Here is a 20873-nt window from a genome sequence, read left to right on the forward strand (position 1 = left end):
CGTCTTCAGCATGCGTCTTATTGCATCGGCCCCTGAGACAGGGAAAGAGAGACAGAGATTAAGGGCAAGAAAAAGAGAGACAGGGAATGCACCAAACCCAGAATATTCCCATATAACACCACACTACAGTGTGCTAAATCTAGAGGGAAGCTAGAGCAATTCTATGCTATATCTATAGTGTACCAAACCCATTGTGTCACCACAGGAGTACTGCACACGTTTCATATGGTGCTGTGGATACACAAACACACGCATTTCACACAATATTGTGATACATACACACACTTCCTACGGCTTGTAGAGTGCAGCATTCCAGTCCTGTTCTAACACCACCTATCGGCAGGGCTCCCAGTTTAAAAGCTGAACATAAGAATTTGCCATACTGGGTCAGACCGAGAGTCCATCAAGCCCAGTATCCTGTTTTCAACAGTAGCTAATCCAAGCCACAAGAACCTGGCAGGATCCCAAACAGTGGCCAGATGAAGCCCTAAAAGTGAGGTATTTCCTATTTAAAACTTTATCTGATCTGCACAGAAGGAGCAGCAGCACTGCTATATTCCCCACTGGCTGACCCTACACCTCCCCTCCCCCCATGTGTATTTTGTTGGGTGACTCAGTTTTCTGAGTTCCAGAGTTTTTCCCTTGTTAGGTTCCTATGGCAGCCTGGATGAATCATCTTCCTTTCATGCATTCCACATGTCCTGGATCTTTAAACGTGGCACACATACAAGCTAAAGCACAGCCAGACTTGCACATGCACAGTCACAGAAACACGCAATACTATAGGATACACACTCTTGTTAAAGTACTGACAAACAGGTGACAATTACAGCACAACCAGAAACTCCTGGCACACCAAGCCATTTACACACACACTAACACATAGCCAAACACACATACATGCTAAAGAATACCCACATGCACTATTCTTCACATCTTCATGCAAAAGCACACGCAAACAAAAAGTGCATAGTGATATGTGTGCATATACTTGCATGGGTATTAATAAATGCATTTTTGGTACATGTACTCAGGGCATGTGTGCATTAGTATGTGCTTCTGTGCACATGCACCTTTTTTTTTCAGTTTGTATGTATGTAGTTATGTGTGGGTAATGCACTGGGGTTCTGACCTATCTTTGGTTTGACTTGGAGATGATAGGAAAGGCAGTGTAATCTCCTTCTCCTGTATCTGACTACATCCTCCCGTTCATTCTTCTGTACCAGCCAGAGGAAAGTGCTGTGGATAAAAACAGCCCCCAGGTCGCTCTCATTTGGCAGGAGAGGAGGCCAAACACTGCTGCTCTATTTTGCTAGGCAAGGAGGGATTTAGAATGTTGCCGCTTCTAGGCACTTCATGCCCCCCGCCACCTAGAAGTGTATTTCAAGGGTAGCAGAGGGCTGATCTGTGCTGAAGGTGGCAAATCCAAGCCAACCTGCTGCCCATAAATGTTTGCCACCCTTGGCAGAAACATAAAGGGTGTCTATTGACAAATCCAGGGCTGCTGCCAGGGAGGGAATGGCCCCGGCCAGATTATCCGGCTAACGGATCGCCCTCCCGTGCAGTTACCGGCCTAGGTGGGACTCCTCTCCGGCGCTTTGATGCCAGCCCTCCCCCCCCCCCGTGATTAAAAGTCACTCACCCTGGGCTGGGCTCTCAGCCGCTGCAGGCGGGCTTCCCCCCACCACCACCTTTCACCGCTCGCTTTCAGCCTCCTCCTTGCCAGCCTCCGGCCGCCAGCCGCCCCGCCACACGGTCACTGGCCAAGCTGCCAAGCGCGCCCCGGCTCGCTCGCACGGCGCCCGCCGCCTTCCCCCCCGCCCAGCTCCCTCTGCCACATATGCTGCTGTTACTAATTTCAGGGCTGCTCTTTTCTCTCTCTCTCTCCCCCCAGTGTTATTTTCAGCCGAGGCAGAGGCCGCTGGTCGTTCGGCCAGAGATGGGAAGAGCGCTCTCTCCCTCTTCTCCCAGCGTAGGACCCTCCTCCCCGCGCTTGCCCTCCCCCTCTCTCACCTCAGGCTGTCACTGCTGCTGGCGGCTATTCAAGGGGCGGGCCTCATCCAGCCGGGCTGGTACAAGCCACCAATCAGCTGCTTCGGAGGGGGGGGATGACCTCACAGACCCCGCCTCCTTCTCCCATCCCCAGATTGCCCTTACTTAAACAAATAAAGAGCCTGATTTCCTCCCAGCTTCCTGTCCTATTGTCTCCCAGCTTTTGTTGTTCGATCTTGTTTGTTTTTCCTCTTCCAAACACTCTCTCGCTTTGTCTTTATTTTTCTTTGTGCATCTCTCTCTCTCTCTTTTCTTAACATCTTGGAACTTAACCTATTTCATGAAGCGCAAACTACAAATATATTAGCGTTATCGGGTTTTTTTTTGTATTAACAAAAGAAGAGACTAATCTATCTCAAAATATTCTGCTTTAAGTTATCGTTTTCATGGCCTTAAATCAAAGTCGGTTTCTCCTGAAAAGGACCAAGAGTGAGAATGAGCTCATCCTCTCTGACACTTCTCGTCCTCCCTCCCTCGGGTGAGAAAATCCAGCAACTGACTGAATGCTAGCTCTGGGCTGTCTCTCTCTGCAGAGATGCTAGCACTGAAGGGCTCTCAGTGACATATGACTAGGAAAGAGATGCAGCCCATCAGTTCTTTTCTTTTAACCCCTTGGTTCCCTCAGGAGATGCATATGTGATCTGCAACACAGGGGGGGTTTGGCTCTTACCCTGAGTCAGACGAGTGGGCTTCCTAACCTGTAGCCCGTCTATGGCACATGGATTGCCACAAGGAAACAGAGTGATTGTCCCTCGCAGGTTCTCGATGTAGCAGTGCGCAGGAGCAATGCCGGCGCCCTCAATAAATACATCCTGAGCTGCTGAGCCAAGAGTGGTTCTTCCTAGAATAGAACAAGGCCAAAAAGTAGACAGAACTCTGCTTATGGATAATGTCACACAGTCCTCTCCTGTCCCTTTCCCCTGTTTGTCTCCCACGCACTCCCCCCATTCCATATCCCCCTCCTCACCCTTCACACACTCCCCATCCCTGTCCTCCCTTTCCTTCCCCCCTTCCTTTCCTGCACACACTCCCTGTCTTTTCCCTGCCTACCTTTTCATCCCTCCACCCCTCCCTATGTACATTCCCATATCTCTTCCCATCATCTGCTCCATCTCCTCCACAACAAACTCAATGTATTTAATAGTATTTCTTACCCACACTATCTTTCCCTTCCTCCCATACACTCCATCTCATTTTCCCCTCCTCTCCTTGCAAACCCTTCCCTGCCCCTTTCCCCCTCACCCAGCTCTGGGCTACTGAGGAATGTGATAGTTGGGCTGGTGGGTTCCTGTGGTGCCAGGGTTCAGAGCCTGCTGAGAGATTTAGGAGCGGCCCCAGCCTAGCTCAGGTCATACCAGTGCCACCACCACTGGCACCACCACTAAGTCACATCTCAGCAAGAGGTGATTGCTAAGAGCAGCAGTCACGTGAATCTCGTTAGCCTGTTGAAAACTGCGGCTTAGTTTTATTAGCATCCTGGTACTGTGCTGCTGGAGGCCAAGAATGTACCAGAGATACCCCCAGTCCTGACTAAGAGATTGCAATGAGCCTGGAGAGACAGCACACAAATATATGGTCCTGGAAATAGCATTTCCTGAATCGTAGATTGCTATGCATGTTCCAGAGAATGGGTCTCATGTAGGTACTCTGTAATTGGATCTGGGATGGAGGTTGCAGAAGGCTGAGAGGGGTTGGGGTTCACATACCCATGTCCAGGGGCAGAAAGGTCACAAGATGGGAGTTTGTTAGGATGATGGAAACTGGGGGTCAAAGCAGCCTCATACTACACTCTAGGAGCAGCAAGGTTAGGGTGATGGAGGTTATGCGAGGTCTCACATAACTTCCTCCACGAGCAGCAGGATGATTGTGATGCTGGGATTGCCAATGATTAAGGTGGTGATAGATCTCATATACCTTCCTCCAGGGGCAGCAAAAAGACGGTGGTGGTGGGTTGGGGATAGTTAGGGTGGTGAAGACTTGAGAAGAAAGAGGATCTGGCATACCTTCCTCCAGGGTAAGCAGAGTGATGGCGGTACTGAGACGGCCACTGCCAAGGCTCACCAGATGTGGCTTCTCTGCTTGAACCTTCAGCCCCTTGCCTGTGTCAATCAGATCCAGAGGTGTATTCTGTGGGCAACACACAAAATCCATCACAAAACAAGAAAACAACAGCTTGTTTCTTTGATCCCATGTTGGAATGGGATGATTAATCCTGCCACTTAGCAATAGGGTACCCTAGAGCACCATGTTTGTAGGGTGACACTGAGCTAGTTCCATTGTTACCCTTGTTCCAGTTTTTGGGTTTTTTTTACAAAAAGCAGGCTTAGATGTCCCTGCATGCAATGGATGGAAACCTGTCTTTACAGAAATAGCGCTGTATGGCCATCCTACTTAGCAGTAAACTCCAATTTACCTGTATACAAGCAACTGTTACATTTGTACATGTATTTTAGGGAGAAGAAAGCAGCTTTCATGGGATTGACGACACATTGGAGTAAGTCCCCACCAGAGGCAGGCCTGGCTGGGGAGAGAAAACTGGTTTCTTAGGGTGAAAAACTGTTTAAGAGGCTCCAAAGGATCATCAAGCAGGGAAATAGCTCTGCAAGTTAATGCAATTGACTTTAAATACTTAGAAATACCCTGAAAGGGGCCTATAAGGAATGAAAAGTGTGCATTTACAAAGAGAGAATGATTTAAAGCCAAGAAATTCTGACAATTAGAGAAGGCCAAACAGGCCTGGTCAGACCTGCATATATTGCATGGCTATAAAGTCCCAAGAGCAATCAGTCTGTCACATTGCTGGATGCCTGCCATACCCCCTTCCTGGTAAACTCCAGACAGATCTGCCCTGGACCATTTTACTGTGAGGAAACACGTTTTTGAGTGAAAAAAAGCACGTTAAATGGACGCTCATGATTGACGTGCACTGATCCACCTCTCTGGGGCACCTAATTTAATATTTAAATCGGTTGCCGTGGTAAAAAGGAGGCACTAGGGGAAGTTGCGCGCAACTGGTACCCGGGAGAGGTGGCTGTCATCCGATTAGGAAAACAGATGCTCAATTTTATGAGCATCCGTTTCCCTAACCTGCGCACAACCACGGGTTAGGAAAATGGACGCTTGTGATTGAGCATCCCTTTTTTCCTAACCTGACCGCCAGCACAATTTTTTTTTTTTTAAATTTTCCTATTTTGGTTCCTCCGACTTAATACTGCAATGATATTAAGTCAGAGGAACCGAAAAAGGATCAGTATTTTCTGCTTTTCTGTTATTATTTTTTTTGGGCTCCTCAAGAATTAATGCCTGCTCCAGGCAGGTGTTAAGTTTTCCAAGTTAAAATGTGTGCGTCAGGTGAACATTTTTTTTTTAATTGGGGGAGAATATCTAATAGCCTCATTAACACGCATTTGCATGTGATGAGCGTTATTACCTTTGCGGGGGTTTGGACGCACATTTTGGACTCACTAATCACCTTATAGCATAAGGGGTTGTGGACACACATCCAAAACGCACATCCAACCACAGGTTAAACTGTGCACGTGGCTGAGCACACTGTATTGCATCAGCCTGTATACATGTAAAATGCATAGACACCTTATAATATTTAAACATACCATTCATGACTTCTCTTATTATGTAAGACTGTCAGTGCTCACGGGTTTGGCTGCCAGAACTTCTTGCCTCATGAATGGTAATGCAGTGATACTCGTATAGTTAAAGATACCACCAACACCATATTATCTAACATTACAGTTTGAAAGGAGCAAAGCCTGTTTAATAAGCTCTCCAATAAGCCATCACAAATCAATAATTAGTTCCTCCAATATTGCATTAATAGCCCCCAATGATCCATCAAAGACAGAACAATATCATCTGATGATCTGCCATTAGGTATCCCAATGATCCACCAATGTAATCCGCATAGAACAATTCAATGTTGTCATTGGTGGAATATACATTTTTTTAATTCAATTAACAATTCCCATTGATCAATGAATAACCCTCCAATGATTTACAAAGGATATTATAATAATCTATTCTAGTGCCTTGGCAGATCATTGAAAAACCTTCTAATGAAGGTTTTAGCACCTGTTAATGTTCTTATTATATTCCCTTTGTCACACCTTGTTAATTGTAAACTGGCATGATGACGGTATAGAAAAACTCAGAATAAATAAATAAATAATAATGACTTACAAATAGACCTACAAGCTCCAAAAACTCTTCAAAGAATCACTAATGATGCTACAACTATACAAAATCCCTCCAATATTAAGTCTTCCGATAATTCACATTAACTCTTCCCAGGATCTGCCAAATCCTAATGAGCAACCATTAGCCCTCCAATAATCCTCCAGTAATATTCCAGTTACTGATCATTAGTTTCCCAAATGATTCATCAATAAAACTCAATGATTAATCCTCCAGTGATATTCCAATGACACTTCAGTAACTATTAGAAAATCCTACCATGATGAACCACTATAGTTCTTCCAACGATTTACCAGTGATTCCAAATAATCAATCATCAGCTCTCCAATAATCTTCCAATGACATTCATTAACCTTCAAATTATGCACTAATATCTTCCCGAATAATCAGTCATCAATCCTCCAGTGACCTGCCGAAAATCACCCTCCATTGCCTCAGGTTGTAAGCCATTTGGGGCAGGGAAATTCCTACTGTACTTGAATGTAACTTGCCTTGGAGCTTGGAAAGATGAGTAATTAAATCTAAAAAAAAACCCAACAAAAAAACAGTTTCCAATGATCTGTCACTTGCAGTACAAAAACCTTCTTAACCTTCACTTCATCTCAAGGAGTCAGCCCAATCTCACACCTAGAGAGAGAGAGAGTGTGCGTGTGTGTGTATGTGTGTGTGTGATAATTTTTGAGAATGCCTAATACACAAAGACAGATCATTTTAAGGAATGCAGACATTGGCATTCTTTCCAGATGCGTGCGTTCCAAGTTTCTAGCACAGATTTTGTTCCTTGGTAATATTTAAGGCATCTGATAATTTACTGCAGTGGTTTTCACTCAGTGTGCTCCAGTATTCTTTAAACAGAGCTATGCATTTCATATGTTTGTCATGGGGCTAGAAAATTAAAGATCCCTCGCAGACACTGTCTTGGAGTATGCAGCAATGTGCAGGCTCCTATCCTGTAGTCCCATTCACATGCACACACCAACTTCTGACAGCACCTAAAGAGCTATGCACACAGAAGAGACAGACACCACTTTCAGGCCACTCTGTGGAGGAAGACACCAGAAAAATGGAAACGTGCCTAAAATCTTGGCAGAGTTTCAGCATTCATAGTGCCTAGGAGTAAGAATCTCACCCATCACTCGATAATCATTTAGTGGACAGAAGCTGGGTGCATGTATACCAGGCTGCAGAGGGAGAGGCCCCTGGCTAAGGACTAGCACAATGATAGCTGGGCTAGGAAGAGGGGAGAGAGAGGGGAAAAAATGAGGTAGATGCAAATGCTCATGGCACCGTAGCCCTAGAGGAGGCCGCTTTCAATTGAGCAGGAGGAATCTGCCAAGCCAAAACCCTCCCCAGAGAGAGCTGGAAACTTTGTCCAGAGTCTGTGGCTCTCTGTCTACATATTTTCCACACTGCACATATTCCTGTGAGTGTTCTTCCTGTGTCATGTGATGAACGTTTGAGACATGGCAGTGACCATGGGAAGTAGCATGCTGCTGCATGTAGTTAGCTGGATGAAGCCTGGCCGCTGGACTAGTAGATCTTACCTCTTTTACTTTCAAGAAAGCTCATTACCTAGTAAAAAAAAAAATAAAAAAATGTGGCTAGCTGCAATATTTCTCGGTATCATAAGGTTTGGGGATAACTGCACAGAACGACAGTAACCTGCACAGAGTGGCAGTTACTACCTTAAGAAGCTTGATGGGTAGACTAGATGGACCATTTGGTCCTTTTCTGCCATCATTTCTATGTTTCTATGTTTACTCATATATGTGTCAGTGAAAATCACTTCAATAACAGTAAGACAAATTTGTTCTACCTCCAGGCATTTTATGACACAACACAACCCCCTGCAAAAAAAACAAACAAAAAAAAAAAAACCAAAACCAAATACCGGTACTCAGCACAAACATAGCAAACCTGCCATTCTAAAACAGCACTTACTCCCAGGACATGAATAGCAACAACCCCATTTGTGAAAAGGCAAATATTAACCAGGCCCTGCAACACAAGCTGAACTGCTTCAGATCCCTACACGGAACTTACATGCTAGCAGAATACTTCATTTCGGTCATGCACATGAGACAGAGACAAACCATCATTAAATAAAACGACCATCAATCAGTAAAAAAAAACGTGCAGACAAAAACTAATCTGGTAACCCAAGAAGCAAAACTCTACATGCAGTGCAAACCAAGAGAACAGAAAGAGAAACTGCAAAGATATCTGTAATGCACTTTTCCCCAAAGCTGACAGAAAATAAAAGGCTTCTGACAAAAGAATACGCTGTAAAAATTCTGTAGAATTCTTAGGAAAACAGCAGCGATAGCAGCAAAATACACTGTATCTGTGAGCAGGCCAGAAACAATCTGACAGTCACCAAAACCTGGAAATGCCCTTGATATTTCTCATTCATATTTCGTAATTCTTTCCTTTTAACGCTTTACATTGTATAGAAGTAATTATCAAACTACTAACTGTCATTCCAACAGAGTGAATTGAACCTGAATGTGTGAGAGAGTGACTAAGATGTCATGGCTCTTTCTAACAGGATCCATAGAAGTAATAAATGATCCTAAGTGGATTTATAATCAATCTTATAATGAGTTTCTGAGGATACAGAATGGGGTGGAGGGAAAACAAAGAGAAGAGAGGGAGGGACAGGAATAGTCCTTGGACGACTAGCTCTCTCCAGCTGTCCTGGTCCCTCACTTTCCTGTAAGTGTATCCCGGACATTTACGACATGCCTGTAATATGCACGGCACATCAAAAAAAAAAAAAATACAGGTCCATCAGTGCACCGGGATCTCCAGGCCTTCTGTGCCCACTAGTGTGCTAGCCTTTCCCAGCTAGCAAGTTATACCCATGAGTTTCGAGGTCTGGCACAATGTGAAAAAGCAACATATAAACACCAGCCTGTTAGTGCATGATGAGAAATGGGAGGGCCTACAGAGGTGTCCTCTAGAATGTCAAAACTACCATCTATGAGGTCCTCGTTTAAATGGTTTGTCAGGCTAAGTTCTAGACTTAGCCGGAGAAAGCACAAGTTTAAAACACCCCACCGGTCCCCCCACTCCACTCGCCCAACTTACCCAGCTAAGTCAGAGCCAGTCCGGGGGCGTTCTGGCATGGAATAAACTTGATAACTTTCAGTTAGCTGAGTATATTCAGCTGCAGAGGGTGCTACAGAGTATAAGAACATAAGAACATAAGGAATTGCCATGCTGGGTCAGACCAAGGGTCCATCAAGCCCAGCATCCTGTTTCCAACAGAGGCCAAATCCAGGCCACAAGAACCTGGCAATTACCCAAACACTAAGAAGAACCCATGCTACTGATGCAATTAATAGCAGTGGCTATTCCCTAAGTATAATTGATTAATAGCCATTAATGGACTTCTCCTCCAAGAAGTTATCTAAACCTTTTTTGAACCCAGCTACACTAACTGCACTAACCACATCCTCTGGCAACAAATTCCAGAGCTTTATTGTGCATTGAGTGAAAAAGAATTTTCTCCGATTAGTCTTAAATGTGCTACTTGCTAACTTCATGGAATGCCCCCTAGTCCTTCTATTATTCGAAAGTGTAAATAACCGATTCACATCTACTCGTTCAAGACCTCTCATGATCTTAAAGACCTCTATCATATTCCCCCCTCAGCCATCTCTTCTCCAAGCTGAACAGCCCTAACCTCTTCAGCCTTTCCTCATAGGGGAGCTGTTCCATCCCTGTATAAAGTTAGCCAGATACGTTTATCTGGCTAACTCGAAAACACGCATCCAACTCCCCCGAAACTAATAGCGCCCGCAACATGCTAATGCATGTAGACGGCCCTATTAGTTATTCCCGCATGATACAGAAAGTAAAATGTGCAGCCAAGCCGCACATTTTACTTTCAGAAATTAACGCCTGCCTAAAGGCAGGCGTTAATTTCTGCTGGCACCGGGGCAGTTGGCACCGGGCAGTTGGCACCGGGGCAGTTATTTCTGCTTTTCTGTACACCCTCTGACTTAATATCATAGCGATATTAAGTCGGAGGCCCCAAAAGTTTAACAAAAAAGTAAAAATTTTAAAAAAAAATTTTAAAAAACTGGCCTGCAGCCCGCAAGTCGGAAGACGGACTCTCAATTATGCCGGCGTCCGTTTTCCGAACCCGTGGCTGTCAGCGGGTTTGAGAACCGACGCTGGCAAAATTGAGCGACGGCTATCAAACCCGCTGACAGCCGCCGCTCCTGTCAAAAAGGAGGCACTAGGGACGCGCTAGTGTCCCCAGTGCCTCCTTTTACCGCGGGCCCTAATTTGCATAGGCCACCCCCATGAATCGCGCGCCCAGGAGAGTGGCCTGTGCGCTCGCCCGCTCTCCTGCACGTTTTTCTGTATCGGCCTGTCAGCCAGATGTCTTATGCCTGCATATTGCCCTCATGTCTCCCTCATCACTGTGAAAGCTAGAAACCACTTTTTCTTTCTCACAGTATATTTTCCCATCTCCATTCCTTCCACGCAAAGTCAGCTCTTCAACCAGCAGCTCTGCTGCCGAGTACCAATATTCTGCGTTCCTGACCAGCAACACCATACAGGCTGAGCAGAACCAGGGTGCGGGCCTTCCTTAATCCCATCAATAAGAGCTGACCTGGATAACTGTATGTGTCTTTCGGGCTGGGCTGGCCATGCTCCTTTTCAGAGTCTCCATGCTGATGTCATTCACTGCTCCTCGGATCCTTCACGTGCCAGCGAGATCCTGATGGAAAGAAGAAGGCAAAGTTATAGACCTGCACAATAACATCAGATACGGGGGCCCCTTCTTCTCCAGCCTCACAAGCTACCTTTAACTCTCCTTATAGAATATGAATGATAGTTGCTCTGTAAGACAACATGGAGTGTTTCGGTAATGTAATGTCTGCTTTTCTAATTGTTACAGAAATGCTGAGAACTGCAGGGTGTGTGCGGGTCCTATGCTTCCTCCCGGCATCTTTCCACCCCTATGGGAACAGTTTTCCCTGGCTCCACGTTTCCCACGTTCATCACGTGCTGCGGCATCTCCCATCATCATATGGGAAATCAGTATTCAACGGTTCGCCCCATTCAGGGTCACAGAATCCAGCCACCCTCCAGCCCTGTAATACTTTCAATAACCAAGTCATTGGCGGTCCCTGTCAGGGAAGACACCAAAAAGGAAGAACAGATCATGCTGCAGGGCAGGAGTGAGGTGCATTGGCAGAGCTGTTTAGTGGTTATGTGTCTCTCAGAAATGGAATAGCAGGGGAGAGGTGCGGGGCAGGAGTGAGGTGCATTGGCAGAGCCGGGCAGGGAGAGATGCAGGGCAGGAGAGAGGTGCATTGGCAGAGCTGGTTATGTGTCTCTCAGAAATGGAATAGCAGGGAGAGGTGCGGGGCAGGAGTGAGATGCATTGGCAGAGCTGGTTATGTGTCTCTCAATAATGGAATAGCAGGGAGAGGTGCGGGGCAGGAGTGAGGTGCATTGGCAGAGCTGGGCAGGGAGAGATGCAGGGCAGGAGTGAGGTGCATTGGCAGAGCTGGTTATGTGTCTCTCAGAAATGGAATAGCAGGGAGAGGTGCAAGGCAGGAGTGAGGTGCATTGGCAGTGAGGAGTGAGGTGCATTGGCAGAGCCGGTTATGTGTCTCTCAGTAATGGGATAGCAGGGAGAGGTGCAGGGCAGGAGTGAGGTGCATTGGCAGAGCAGTATGTGGGACTTGGTACTGGAATAGCATTGGGCACTGCAGGTTGGAGGGGGGAACACAAGCTGATTGAGCAGATTATACAGAGAGCAGGTGGTGTCCGGTAAGAAATTCCCCTTTCTGGTAATTGGACTGAATGAGATCTTCGCTTTGCTGGCAGCAGGATGAGACCATGCATTCAGAGCTGGTGCTTCCATTAGGCACCTAGGGCACCAAAATTATTTTTTTTGGGGGGGGGGGGGGAGCAAAATCCAGCCAGTGCATGGCCCGGAGAGATACTATGCCAGAGTCAATAATGCCAAAGAAGGGAGCACAGTGCTGGAGCCACCGCTGCCAGAAGGAAGGAGCACTCTGCTGGAGCTGACATCAATAGGTAGGTTGGGGGAGGGGGTGCACGACCACAGGTTCACGCAGAGCGCCACTCTTGCACCAGCCCTGTAAGCAGTACCTGGCTAGGACATCAACAGAGGCCAAAGTCCACTACCAGACAGACACAACCTCACCTGGCCTCAAGAGCTCTCCCTACGTAAAGAAAAGATTGTTTGATCTGAGTAAACATGCGGGTGCCAAAGCAAAAGATAGGTGTACATTATTTCTGTAGAAGAGTGCGGAAACCAAAGCCCTGGAACCACACAGAGACCAGCACGACACACAGTTGTCTATCCAACAAGAGATATAGTCGCCCTAACCACCAAAAACACACAGTCCCAACCTGGCCACAGAGATGGCACAACTTCACTGCACAGTCCCCTAAGCACAGAGATCATGTAACCAGTAGACACAGTCCCCACTAACCACAGAGGCAGAGTGACTGGTGCACATGGCCCCCTCAACCATACAGCCCTGCAGGCTACACGGAGAGTTTGTGGCTCGTGCCCAAGCTCCAACTGACCATGCAATGCGAACGCACCAGCTACACAGAAGCCATGTATGCTGGTGTTCACATGCCAAGCTAGGCAAAAACCCAGACAGCACAGACTTTGATTGCTCAGGCAGGAAGGACAAAGTTTCACTGAAACTAAATACTTCCTGAAGTCCAGCCCTGGCAGTGCTAGGGTCATCCTGCAGTCCCCCACTGTGATGGGTGTACCTGGGTGGGGGCTACAATCACTAATCGTGCTTGGCGAGGTGCTGAAGTGCTGGAGGTGATGTGTCCTTCCTGCGCAAACACTACACAGTTGTGTACATGGGACATGATGATCATTTCAATTTCCCACAATGCTTGTTGTGTCCCCATTTATACAGATTTCACATTTACAAGCAGCTGATTGCTTGGATTCCAAGCACAGCACTTTATTCTTCTTGCTTGCTCAATTACAGAAAAACATCAACCCCCACTAGCCTTCCTGTCTCTTCTGCTTAAGGTGATGGATCACTCTGGCTGTCCTGGCAACAAAGGTCTCACTGAAGACCTGGCCAGGATTTCATCTGAACACTACCGTGTTCCTTCCAGGAGGGGAAGCAGCAGTGTCAATATGCAGAAGACAAGCTCCTGGTGCAGCCAAGAATGTACCCCTGGGCAATCTTGTCGCCCTCTGGGAAGAGAGCATTGCAGACCTTTTCTGTTCATGATGAAGCAGCAGCATTCGGGTCTTGAGATGGCAGGGCTCCTACCCCAGCCTCATTTCTCCTCTGTCATTACCTACTAATTACAGGCAGGGAGCTTGGCTGCTGCTGCATTGCCAGACCCTACAATTACTATCAGCATCTCACTATCGGGCCGATACAGAAAAAGTTGCGGGAGAGCGGGCGAGTGCCCGCTTTCTGGGCGCACGCACAGGCCACTCTCCTGGGCGCGCGATTCAGGAGGGTGGCCTATGCAAATTAGGGCCCGCGGTAAAAAGAGGCGCTAGGGACACTAGCGCGTCCCTAGCGCCTCTTTTTTGGACAGGAGCGGCAGCTGTCAGCGGGTTTGACAGCCGATGCTCAATTCTGCCGGCGTCAGTTCTCAAACCCGCTGACAGCCACGGGTTAGGAAACCGGACGCCGGCAAAATTGAGCGTCTGGTTTTCAACCCGCGAGCCGCGGGCCCATTTCAAATTTTTTACTTTTTGACTTTTTAACTTTTGGGACCTCCGACTTAATATTGCCATGATATTAAGTGAGAGGGTGCTGGCAGAAATTAGCGTCTATCTTTGGGTAGGCGCTAATTTCTGAACGTAAAATGTGCGGCTTCGCTGCACATTTTACTTTCTATATCGCGCGGGAATGACTAATAGGGCCATCAACATGCATTTGCATGTTGCGGGTGCTATTAGTCTTGGGGGAGGTTGGACGCGCGTTTTCGACGAGCTATTACCCCTTACTGAATAAGGGGTAAAGCTAGCGCGTCAAAAACGCGCATCCAAATGCGGGTTAACAGTGCGCACTGTACTGTATTGGCCTGTATGCAAGGGAGAGCTGCACACACACATGCATGCACTCACACACACATGCATTGCGCACACACATGGAGGTCTGGCCTCATCTGAGGCACACACACATATTTTGGTGTGGTGATGGGTTTTACAGTTCTGTATAAAAATGTTAAAAATGATTTATATATATATATATATATATATATATATATATATATATATATAAAATAATGAATCACAGAAACAATGAATGTGGGAAAAACAAGTTATCCACCTGCCCTTGAATGTACATCTGACATGTAAATCTAACATACACCCCTACAGCCTGCCATGTTCAGCCCACAACATTCATGTATGCCTGTGCATGTACAACCCATGACATGCATTCCATACATATGAATGTTATGATATGCAGCTTCAGCTGCTACGGTTAAAAAGGAACAGGTTTATACCTTTTACAAAAATACACTAACCTGGAGCTTTCTGGAAAGAGCCAGAATACTCTGAATGTTGCCGTGTTAATCTACATGGATAATGTGGAAAGAGCCTGGAAAATGGTTATTTATGTATTGCATGGGGTGAGCCAGGGCTGATCCTGGCTCCAGAGCCTCTCTGACTGTGAATGATTGCTTTACAGACTGATGACTCTTCTGACCCTGAGAATGGCTAATGGTTGTCACTTCATGGATGGAGGGTAGTGCCCTCTAGTGGTCTCAGGCTATAGAGTAACCTGGGGTATGAGTGCAAATCTTCTTGGGTTGGTCCAAAATACACAGGAGTATAGGATTTGCTTCCCAACAAATTAGAGTTTCATAGAAAGTAGGAATCCTCTCTGAGCACATTAAAAAAAAAAAAGAAATAAAAAATGATTTGCAAAGAATAACATCTTTCCCAACTGTGATCAGAAAATATAGAACTCTGCATAAGTCCTTTATCGAGACTGGATTTTGGTCCACTGGCACCGAAAGTAATCAAGCCCTGCCCTCCCAATCTATTCCATATATAGAGAAAAAGATAGAACCTCTCCCAGTCATGCCATAGCTCTGCGTGTGTGTGTCCAAAGGGACAGCTTATTTCATACCATGGTTTGGAGGTAATGTAGATATAATCCAGGTGCCTAGACCTCCAACCCACTGGCCCCTTGCACTCTATCCCTGCCCATTTCTTCACCCACGCCCGGTTTGTACCTCCAGAGATGGTGCTTAGTTCCTCTCTATGTCCAAGGCATCAGTTTGGTCAGTTTATTCTGTGCTCTGTCTCTCAGGAGTAGGTGCACTGGGCTGGCTACCACTGGAGTTCCTTTCACTGCCTAAGGGGTACAGGGGGGGGGACAAGGTGCTCTCGTGGGATCCAGAGTGCTCCTCTCCCACCTCTGGGGTCTAGCAGTGGTTTTCAGCTGCAGCTGCTGGTCTAGCAAGTCTCTGTCTACTCTGCCCTGGGATGGTACTGAGCCATCCTCTCTGATCTCTCGGCTAAATCCTTCACTCTGCACAGCCTGCCATCATTCCTCCTTCCTCTTTCTCCCTTCCACCCCGCTTCACCTTCTAGCCCCTCTCTTGTGCTCTCCCATATGGCCTTTGGGCTAGGTCAACCACCGCCTCCGCTCTTGTCTATGGCCTTGGGGAACACATCAACTTCTGTCTTCCCAGTTCTCCATGGCCACGGGGCTACATCAGCCGCCACCTCCCATGCTGTCAGCCGCCACCTTACCTCGTCTCCCCATGCTCAGGGTCACCTTGCCACTAGGGGGTCACGCAGAGTAGGACACAGCCCCGCATAGGAGGATCATCCCATTCAAACAACTCCCCAGGAAGCCAGAAAATACCTTTGAAGGAGGTGGTGAAAAGTGTCCTAACTCCAGAGAGAAAAGAAAACCATCAATCTGCAAGGATTCCTGGGCTAGGAACTGCCCTTCTTTGCTGCTAATGCTGATCTCACTCCTACCTCTCTGACTGCTGTGGCAGCACAAGCTTCTCTCACCCTGCCCACCCCACACCTTCCCCAGGGGTGCGAGCAGAAGCAGTCACAGGGGGCTGAGCTGATTGCCAGGAAAGGGGGGGGGGGGGGCTTGGGGTGGAAATCCTTGGCTTGGCTTAAATCATTTCAATCCTAGGATGCTAAAATAGCCTAAGACTCACTTCCTATAGGACAGGCTCAGGAAAGGAGGGGGGAAGGGAGTCCAAGGGAGAGGAAGGGCTAAGCTGAATCCTTCATTGCTGGTAACACCTTTTACTGCACCAGCATAAAAAATTATTCAAAATGAGTTGCTGTGCACATGAGCTTTGAAAAGGGCACGGTTTTCTTCAGGATAAGGTGACATACCTTCCAGTATGTGACCAGCCTGGCCAACGTTAATTAAGGGATGCCAGTGGCCGCAGGACCTGTAAACCGGCGATATGATTGCGGGGAATCCGCTTGCTTTTTTTTAACAAGAGACCCCCTTCCCCACCTCCACTCTCTCTCTGTCCCTCAGTGCAGGAAAGCTGCTGGGCCCAGTTCAGGCCTAGAAGCCGATAAGCGCAAGGACTGTGAGCCGGCATGCAGCTGCTGGCCCTGGGGGGGGTCCTCCTAGCCTCTCAACGTGCAGCAGCTCAGTCCCTGTGTTCACTGGCTGCTGGGCTCAAGACCGGCCCCTGCAGATTTTCTGTGGTTTGGGAGCGATGAGATCACTAATAGCTCGGGGGACTTGGGTGGGGGGGGCGCTGGCTGATTTATGAGTGAGACTGGATGGGCAGCCCTGCTCCAGCACCAGTACAGCCGCTCAACCCCTCCACCTCAGCCTGTCTATGGATATTAAGTAGATTCCAAACCCAGAGCCTGGGGCAGACACCCCATTTCTCTTGGCATCTCTTAGGGACATCGTACATTGGACTGGATGGATTTTTTTCACAGGATAGAGCAGATCAATCAAGTGATCCTTTAAAAGAACAAACAAACAAACAAAAAAACCCCCCAAACCCTGAATTATAGGCTTTTTCCTCCAAATACAGAGCAACTGTACCAGCAGTTTCGTATCACATGCTTGCCATTCATATTACCCATGTACACGACAGGTATCACAAGGTGCTGCTACTTTGTTTTATGGAAATAAGGAAAAGCAGCCCAATACCAGATTAACGACAAGTGAAGAAAACGATGATCCCATTATTAGAGATGCAGTGTTTGTGGGGCTAAGGCGTTTCTCTCAGGACAGGACGCTCTTCCTGATACTGATCCTCAGCATCCAGGGTCCTCATCGCAGCAGCCCCAATATGTCCATCCAGGATACCTTCAGCCAGTCCGAGTTTTAAACTTCCCTGCCTTCATATTCTCCAAAATGCAAGCCCGTAAGTACCAGACACTTGGAGCTGGGTGACGAAAAGCCAGAACCGGCTCCAAGGGCTCCTTCTGCCTTCAGCTGGCTGCAGAAGTGAGATGTGTCTGGAATTCCAAGGGACTGCTCCGACAAGCTGGAGAGATACCGCACCATCCCAAGCAGGAGAAAGAGCCCGATGTCTTCTGACAAGGAGCCTGTTCATAGAACGCTGGGAACGTGAAAGGCCTGCACCCCCTCCCACCCGTAGGCATCCTGCCCTGAGGGTGCCCCACCTCTCCACCAGGCACAAGGCTGCCATTATTCTCCCTGGCAGCCAGAAAATGCATCATTTGTTTCAGCAGGGAAAAGCCATGTAGTGCTGAAATGCCAGAGGTCAGCCAGTGCTACCACTAAATAGCAACAACGACCAGAAACAAGTTTATGGGCACTCGCTCCTGGATAAAACCCCATTACTAACCCCATCTCCCACCAGTAAAACTCCTTTACAATCTCCTCCCCCCCCCCCCCAGATAAAGCCCTATTACTAATCCCCTCCCCCAAATAAAACCCCATTACTATCCTCATTCCCCAAATAGAATCCCTTTAATATCCTCCAGCCCTCAGATAAAACTCCATTGTGTCAGGATCTCTCCTCCAGGCTCAGCGCTTGTAGCGAGTACTCTAGCAGGTAGTGGTTTTGTGAAACAGTTACACAGTTCAAAAAAAAAGTGGCAGGTGAGCCCAGAACTTGGTGATGCCCTTTCTACACTCACCTGTTTATTTGTTTTGACTTATTGGTTACCTTCCCATAAAAAAAATGCCCAAGGTGGTTTACAAAATGTAAATATTACAATATATAAAAGTAAAAGGAAACTTACAGTACATGGACCAAAAATAGTACACAAGTCATAAAACAACACAAATGTACCTGCAACACACAAAGACAATACCTAAACAGAGATAGAAGACCAGCCACAAACATAGGATCAATTTAAAAAATATCCTTCCCCCTACTGCAGTGTTTCCCCCACCAATATCCAATTTACTGTTTATTTATATGCAAACAAAGTTTGTGGTTGCTGTATTTGTTTTGCCCCCCTCAACTTTCTTTCCCCTCTCTGAACACAAATCCACTCCACTCCCCATCCTTTCTCTTTACAACTCTAATCCAACCTACAGTTTATTTGTATAATCAGACATCCTCATCCCTAGCTCATACTGCACTGACCTGATAAAGGGAATTGAGAAAAGTTAGTCCAATTAAACTTCTCACCTACAAATTCTCCTTTTATACCTAAAATGGGAACTTTTCTGCTTTGTAAAAACTCAGCCTCCCCTCCCCTCCCCAAGCAGTAGGTGGTGGGACTTCACAATGTAGAGATCTGCAAGAGTTCCTGCATTTACTCCTCTGCACCCAGTCACTGCTGCCTCTCTAGGGCATCGCTTCTCTGGCCTGAAATGCCTGTGCTGATTGCTCCCCAGAGGCAGGCATCTGAATCACTGGAGCCTAGCCAGCAGGCTAGAACAGATTGGAAGCTTAGAATCAGCCCAACTATCCCCTAATCATGAAGATCGGATATTGGATAGTGATAAAAAAAAAAAAAATCTCAACCAAACACTCCCTGAGGAATACCCAAGCTGAGCTCTGCCAACCTGGACTGTAACCTTTTTCATATGCAAAGGCGATCTCCGGAGATCTATTTCATCAACTTATGCCCCTCTCCCACTAGCTCAAGGTGCTATAAAACCCACAGAGCACAATGGCCCCCCCCCCCCACACACACACACACCTGACCTTACTTTCCTGGCCAGAAATGTTTGCAGGATGTCATGACAATCACAATACAGAACTCCTTATCCACAATGTTTGCCACTGCCCGCACCTGCCCCACAAGAGGAAATGTATCTGACTTTGTATGTGTATGTTTTTCTATGTTGGTTTCATTTTGTATGAAAAGTTGTATGTTTCTCTCAGACTGGTATCTCCAATTGGGATTGTTTTGTGCATACCATAACAGTAATGTTGAGTATGATATCAGTCTCTCAAATTTACTATGAGTGCACTTCCTAATACTTGCATTGTACCAAAGAGTTTTTGTCTGTAGTTGGCAAGGTATAATATGTAAGGGGGGCTTGGCAGTTTTTCTCCCTGTTTCACCGTTTCTGTAGTTGTGCGCATATATATACAGTACATCTGTGTATTCTTCTTCCCTTTTCTCCTCCGGGCTGATGACATTTAAGGAGTCAGTAGCCTTCCTCTAGCGTGAAGGGATCAGAGAACAGAAACTCATCACACAGAGCAGCACCAGAGCACAGACACCCATAAAGCGATTAGGGGGAGCATAACACTGGTAGAGTAGGGGCAAAGGTACTCGCTCCTCACATCTGGAGACTACCTGCTGGGAGTTAATAAATGTGGGAAATGTGCCACTTCTTCTGCATTCTTGGCTGGCTTTGATACTTTCTATTGGATCAAGATAAGAATTATCCAAGCAAGTTGCCCCATGTGAGCTTTAGAGACCACCCGGCTGCCTTCTTCAGGTATGACTTTCACAAAAAGTTGAGGGATGGATAAACTGACAGACAATGAAAAAAATAAATAAAAAGACAAACAGTGGGAGGTCAGCAAAGCAGAACAAAGTCTGACTTCCAAATTCCTTTATACAAATCCCGTGGCCTCAGCAGCCGTGTGTCGCTCCGAGTCTGCTCCTCAACCCCTGGATTTTATTTTTTTGTGGTTGCAGTGGAGTTTTCTGCACCAGACCATAGAATGACAACACGTCGGAGAATGTCAGGAAGCAGCTCTGACAAGAAGCAGATGCTGTCTGTCTCATCTTGGGTCTTATGTTCAAAGCCAAGCAGATCTCCCTGCTTCCAGAAGATCCTACATTCCTTCCTTACTATTGTCAGGCTAATAATTACCTGCTAGGTGACCAGGCAGAGCCTGCTCTAGTCCGTATATACCCACATACAAATTCCCAGGATCTTCTTAGCAGAGCAGACAATCCCACCCAACCCAGATGAAAGTTCTTATAAGTAAAATGTGGGTTGCAATACAGTGTCCAGATGTAGAATCCCCAATGTACAGTGCACTGCCTGCAGCTAGGGAGGGCATCCCTGTCAGCCTGTTTCTAGCTTCAGTCACTAAATTTCTGAGAAATGTGGAACTTAAAACAAGTCTCTTGCCAAGACTCCCTATCCAAAACTCTCTCTTCCATGCCCAGATCTCTGCCTCTCCCTCCTCCCACCACTTCAAACCATCAC

The 20873-nt window shown here is 46.9% G+C and overlaps 1 protein-coding gene across 19 annotated transcripts in view; it reads right to left on the minus strand.

The window, feature by feature from the left end:
- PHLDB1 (pleckstrin homology like domain family B member 1) overlaps positions 1 to 20873 on the minus strand; it is a 103893-nt gene that overhangs the window by 78519 nt on the left and 4501 nt on the right. For 18 of the 19 annotated variants that reach the window (XM_029574276.1, XM_029574265.1, XM_029574269.1 and 15 more), the window contains exons 2-4: positions 10892 to 10999; positions 4056 to 4179; positions 2723 to 2893 (exon numbers count right to left, since the gene is read on the minus strand). In XM_029574276.1, coding sequence (XP_029430136.1) covers positions 2723 to 2893; positions 4056 to 4179; positions 10892 to 10951 — 355 coding nt within the window. In that variant the 5' untranslated portion in view covers positions 10952 to 10999. Of the gene's footprint in view, positions 1 to 1642; positions 1954 to 2722; positions 2894 to 4055; positions 4180 to 10891; positions 11000 to 20873 lie in introns of those variants that run through there. The other variant, XM_029574279.1, reaches the window with a different exon arrangement.

This window comes from Rhinatrema bivittatum, chromosome 12 (genome assembly GCF_901001135.1).
Source record: "Rhinatrema bivittatum chromosome 12, aRhiBiv1.1, whole genome shotgun sequence".
Taxonomy (NCBI): Eukaryota; Metazoa; Chordata; class Amphibia; order Gymnophiona; family Rhinatrematidae; genus Rhinatrema; species Rhinatrema bivittatum.